This window comes from Priapulus caudatus, unplaced genomic scaffold (genome assembly GCF_000485595.1).
Source record: "Priapulus caudatus unplaced genomic scaffold, Priapulus_caudatus-5.0.1 Scaffold150, whole genome shotgun sequence".
NCBI classification, from domain to species: Eukaryota; Metazoa; Priapulida; class Priapulimorpha; order Priapulimorphida; family Priapulidae; genus Priapulus; species Priapulus caudatus.
In genome coordinates, this window is record NW_014577211.1 from 375,440 (window position 1) to 381,863 (window position 6,424).

Genomic DNA, 6,424 nt, shown 5'->3' on the forward strand with positions numbered 1-6,424 from the left:
GACTATCACAAACATCCGCCGGGCTACAGATCTCAAAACCTTTAAGATGCTTCTAAGGTCGTGGTCAGGTCCATCCTGCAGATGTGCGATGTGCCGTTGAACCCCCCCCCCCAAAAAAAAAATACTGGACTCTGATTTTATATATGTTGTCAGCTCAGCTGCTACTGTGCTCGTTCTCGCCACCCTTTCTGTAATGTTTGTTACTTTTCGCACTTTTGCGCCTGATCGTTGTTCATATTTACATATCTTCTTTTGCATTTTAATTGCTGTAATTGTTCTATGCACTTATATCAGTTACTGTTAATGACTCCGTCACTTGTCTCGTTTAATTTTCATGTGCTGCACGCATATTGGTTGTTAACCATAACAATGTATTCCTCAGTATGAAATTTTAATTGACCTATTATTTTAGCATCACTGTGCGGTTATTATTTTAGTATGCGTGTGGTTATCGTATGCATATGTCACTTGTCTTTATAAGTTGCTATGTTTTTATGCTAAGTGTCGCCTTGTACAGTTATTAAATACAGCGTATGCTTTAGGTTTAACAAAAGTACACACACTACGCCTGGCGTCGTCGCATGCCATGCACTTTTTAATTATATACGTGTATATTTTTCATTATTGCACTAACGATAAAGAGTTTCCAAGCTAATGCTGATACATTTTTAACATTGTACCGTTTTTAAATAAATGAACAAATAATAATTAAATATTGAAAATAAATAAATAAATATTGGCTTGAATAATGAACTATAAATAAATATTGGCTTGTCTGTTTTCTTGTGAATATTATGCTTTATGATTGCCATAGCAGGCGAATAAGTACTTGAACTCTGAATTTCGATATCACGAATAGCGGTGTATTAAACGACTGCATAATAAATGTTTAAACGTAATATGTGAAATAATAAACGTACAATAAACATTTAATTTCGGTGCATCGCATGAACACGTAACGTTGTGTTCGTTTAATATATCGCAACATGCAAAACCAGATAATACAAGGAATGGGCACCCAATCTGGACTATCTTACACGCTACAATATGATAACTTATCAACTTGAAATATCGTATATATTCCTATTATAGACACTAGTTCACGAGTACGAATAAAATTGATATTATGAGCATCATAATTAGAAGGTATGCATTCATATGTTGTGTACAATATATTTGAAAAATCGTAACAGTCATAGAAAATTACACAAGAAAGTCATACTGGTCAGACTATAGAACTACCACATATGGGCTTATTATAATAATCCCTGGGGCACAAATTATGTTATTTATATTGAAAGACCGCAAAGCCTATGCAGTGAAATGGATTCGGAATCCTGGTTTCAATATCCCAATGCATATTTGCTCATATATATACTGCAGTCATGATGGCTTCTTTAGATACCTAGATGCCGCAAATGGCACGTCAGAAACACCCAGTTTAATCATTTACTAGATACATCGCGCCGCCATGTTGTGCTACGTGACATGCGACCCTCTAGTTCAGGTATAACACATTTCGACATAAGAGCTCCTGTCATGCTATACGGATTATTTATGCACCTAATTTTAGATAATTAGACACCTCAAACAAAACGTTTCTATGGTCGTATTTGGTATTGTCACTTATAATATAAGTTACAATGCCAAATATATATATATATATATATATATATATATATATATATATATATATCGGGAAAATATCAATTAAACTTGCGTGTGCAACCGCGCATGCGCTACGCCGTTTAATTATAGCCTAGTCATCGTCGCTAATAACACCAATTTTTTTCGCCAGGCGGCGGACCTTGTTGATCACGCCCGCCTGCATCAGGTTAAAGCACATAGAGATGAGCGCCAGTCCGAACACCACGTAAAACGTTATTGAGATATATCGCACCTGGCCAAAGTCGCCGCTAAGAAACGTTGAGCCCGGAACGATGTCCCCGAGGCCGATCGTGCTGAGCGTAATGAAAGTGAAGTAGGCCCCCTTCGTCAGGTCGTTCCAACCCTCCATGTAGTTGAATAGCCACGCGCCGCCGAAGACGTATCCGCCGAGCAGGATGATCGAGACAGAGATGGGAACTTCGTTATCCTTGACGTCAGGTGGTTTTTGCGCGACGTCGACGCTGACACTTTGTACGCTCGTGTCGTCCGTCCGAGGGCTGCGGCTGCCCGGAGACAGCGACAGGGTCTTCGATGGCGCTCGCACGAGCCGCGGCTTTCTGCGGCTGGGCATCGTCTGGTGGCGCTGGAAGGTGGCTGCTCTCACTCGCGTCGGCGACGACTTGGCGCCTACCTGCTCTTGATTAGCGATCCGGGGATACTGCGGATAGCGTCCGCTGAGCAGGTCGGCTTCGGATTTTGGCTGCTGCACTTCGCGTTCGTCGACTCGCACGCTTCTGTACTGCGCGAGACCTTCCCGGTCACCGCCACGTTCGTCCTTAAACATCACAGACCCGCGTTCGCTGCTCCTACTGGTGATGCTGTGTTGCGATGTCGACTCGCCTTTACCCTCCTCCTTCCTGCTTCTCTCCAACGCCTTCCTATCGCCGACATAGGCCGTCTTCTTCGTCAGCGTCGGCGTCGACAGCAGATCGTACTCGACGACCGTCTCCTTAGTAATGTTGCAATCCTGCGAGCGGTCGTCCTCGCTGTCGCTGCAGTCGGCGAACAAGCACCGGCTCTCTAGCGACAGCAGCGTCTCCGCATTCCCGTCGCCGCTGTCGGCGCCACCATCGGCCGTGTTTGTTGTGCCTTGTTCGGTGTCAGCGGCGGCCGTCGTCGTATGTTTGTTTTGCGGCATCTTGTCTCGCAGCGTGTACCTCCAAAATGGCCACCGCTTCCCATCTTTTGGCTTTGCAGCCTCTGCAACCACTGCCTCTTCCTCCATCTCATTTCCTTCCTTCTCAGAGGGCTTGCCGCCGTCTCGTGTGCCGTCGTTGTCCTCTTGAGCATTTCGTGTTTGTACCCTGACGGTGTTCCGCAGCTCTTCTGTGCGCGTCTGCTTTTGTTCTTTTTTGCCATCGCCAACGGCAGCGTAGCCGTCAGGTTTGGTTACCATTATCACGTTGCTAGTGGCTGGGAGATCTCCGTATCGGTGCGTGTAGTCAGGCAGCGGAAGCTCGCAGTTGCCCAGTTTGTCTATGCTGTACGCGTTGCCTGAAATCCACGAGTTGTGTTATATTAGTCTCGTAATATAATATGTAATATTAGGATGAAATCAATTATGGACCATAATTTCTTTTTCCCAGATGTCTCCTTATTATATTACAACTGATAATATCCGCGTGAACCATACATCTTATGAGCGCCTACTAATATTATTACCGTCCCCATAAACCATGTAATCCCCATAAGCTCCTAGTAATATCGGTTTCATCTTTATGAACCTTATAATTCTAAAAAGTTTATTACCACTGGTCATGTATATCGCTGCATATATACACACATTATAAAGCCTCAGCTTATTGCAAGGCCTCACATATCTTCGTATAGGGAGTTTTATTAATATTGCATACCTATTGTTGAACGCAAACAGTTACTGGAACTGTCAATTTTTGTAAATACTGTTTAAGTACGGACTTGTTGCCAATGATGAAGGGCATGAAATCATGTTCACATGTCAATTTTTGACAAATAAAACTTTTTGGGATGATGCACTCATACAATCTTACTTTCCGTCATGGTCTGGTTAAAAATATCAACAATAATCATAGCGTAACATCGCGGGTAGTGTACGGGCACTTATATAAACTCGTGTTTGTAGTGCAACAGCAACGCTAGTATAATATAATGATGGAACAATCGTTCTTGTATTACAATCACTAGTGTAGAACGATCGTCATAGAACTAGCAGTAGTGTATAAATCATCGCTAATATAAGGTCATACATATATCGGTTAAATCCATCTTTAGCGCAGAACCTCATCGACTATAAATCCATTGATTGTATAAAACCATCGTTATTATAGAACTCGCGTTACTATAACCGATTCTGGGCAAAGAACCATCGTTAGTAGAGAACCAGCGATTCTCTTCACCTATATAATGCGTATAATGAAAATGGTAACTACGGCGATCGATTTATCTCATTGCCATGTGATAGCACGTGGAAATTGGCAGCTCACATGTGGCGCTTGTATTCTCTCCAGTTATAGTGTACACGCAAACACACTTTCGTTACAATTTCGCAAATTATTGTATAGCACACGTATATTATAAATATCTGAACACTCATTTTGTTTTTTCACGTTAAATCGAAATAACTGTAAATAATTAATCAATTGAATTAAGTTGGGTCTCGGCGTCCATGAGACAGCGATGAAATTCTGTCCTCAAATGTACGTACTTGAGATGATAGAAGGGGTCATGAAAGTGAATAGCTTGATGAGGAGAGAAGTAGAGATATCTCGGAGGTAAAATGTAAAGTAAGAAGGATAAGACGCGAAGGAGGTTAGATATGCCGGCGTAGCTAGAGAAGGTCGATGTGCTAGATGAGAGGAGGGGAGAAAGAGTTAGACAATAGGAAACCCTTAACGAATTATACGACAGAAGATATGGGATACTGGTAGTATAGAGCTAAAGGAATTGTAGGTGAATAAGATGGAGAAGCGGAGATAGTTGATGGAACTAGAGGAGAGCGGAGATAAATAATTGTCTATACTCTTACCATAATGTCGCCCGCTCTTATCATTTGGGTCGAAAGCGAGCGATATGGACTTAATACTGCTCTTCATCGGCGGCTTCGTTCGTCTGGTCGATTTTCTTCGAGGTGCCGCTGCCGCCTGCCGCTCTCGACACGTATAACAGATTACCCTGTTATAGAACATTTTAAAGCCTACGGCCATGTAGTCGCCGAGGTTGGCGAGGCACAGCAGGGTGAGAGGGATGCCAAACGCGGCGTAGAAGATCGTCACGATGCGACCTTCGGGCGTCTTCGGTGCGATGTTACCGTAACCTGTCAAACACAAGATGAAACGTAATTAAATATATAGGAGACGAATGAAATGGAAAAGATAAATCGACAAGGGGATGATAAATACGCGTTTTCCATGGGTGTGGGATGGTCTGATGTATGAATATGCTCTTACGCACATATTATTATGACACATGTTCGTAGCTATATAATAGAGGGCTTGCAGCATGTACTTGTTGTATGAATCGCGAACAGTAAATCTAGAAATAGTAATGTTGCGAGCCGCTAGTTCAGAATGACGAAACGATATCGAAAAGTGTTACAGCGCGATCCGCTATCGAAGTATTAATTTTATACTGCACTGGAACGTCTGTTGTTGACCTCTTTCCTATCGCTTTCCACGCACGCACGCGCACGTGACGACGACGTTGATGACGCCGAAGAAGCGAAGCAATGCAAATTAGACACGAAGCGATTAAGCAAGCTATGTTAATGAGGATGCAGCGACTGTAACTATGATGATAGAAAGAACGAGCGAGCGAGAGGAGAGAGAGAGGAGAGATGTTGAAATAGTAATACCCCGTACAGACTACATGGTGAGAGAGAGGAGAGAGAGAGGAGAGATGTTGAAATAGTAATACCCCGTACAGACTACAATTTAACTATGATTTGGCGCGACCCAGGCAGTCTCTAAGGGGTATTAGATATATCCGCGTGTTAGATATGGGGAGAGCGTTGGAGAGGCGGTGCGGCATAGAAAGCTAGCCTGGTAGGATGCTTGGATATATATATATTTTCCCATTAGGAACACTACTCGATAGCACTCCCGATTTATATTTGCGACCTATCGAATCAGAATGCACTTTCTGACTCAAACAATGTGTTATTTATAGATGAGTTGTGCGCATATCGACTGGAAGATATCATTTAACCTAATTCACGCTTTGTAAGTGTGCGGTATCGTCATTAGATTGATTACGAGTCATCGCCATCGTTTCACGATAAATTAACAAGTGCTGAACAAGCCAGATCAATGAGGTGATCCCCAATACTGATTAAGGCTTAAACTGTTATCGGCTACACGTTGTAGCGGTGACTTCATTCATATTATACTACTCCCAGTAAAGGCCAACACTAAAGTTGTGAGAGTCTACACATTATAATAGCGAAGCCATATTGTACCCGCGTCTACACGATGGACGCGGCTATAGTCCACACACGTAATACTATGTTACCGCTATAAAATAAGAATAAGAAATAAGAATGACAATGCGCTGAAACTGCATTGATGAATAAATGAATAAATGAATAATAAATAAATAAATAAATAAATAATTAAATACATGAATAAATAATTAAAACAATTAAATGAATGAATAAATACATAGTTTATGCCTGTTCAATATATATATATATATGTATGTGTGTGTGCGTGTGTGTGTGTGTGTGCGTGCGTGCGTGCGTGCGTGCGTTGCGTGCGTGCGTGCGTGCTTGCGCGCGTGCGTG

The 6,424-nt window shown here is 42.3% G+C and overlaps 1 protein-coding gene across 1 annotated transcript in view; it reads right to left on the reverse strand.

Moving 5' to 3' along the window:
• Positions 1-958: 958 nt before the first annotated feature.
• Positions 959-6,424, reverse strand: part of LOC106806251 — a 69,198-nt gene continuing 63,732 nt past the window's right edge. The window contains exons 2-3 of the mRNA XM_014808126.1: positions 4,673-4,960; positions 959-3,162 (exon numbers count right to left, since the gene is read on the reverse strand). Of these exons, the coding sequence (XP_014663612.1) occupies positions 1,760-3,162; positions 4,673-4,960 (1,691 nt within the window). The 3' untranslated portion in view covers positions 959-1,759. The remainder of the gene's footprint in view (positions 3,163-4,672; positions 4,961-6,424) is intronic.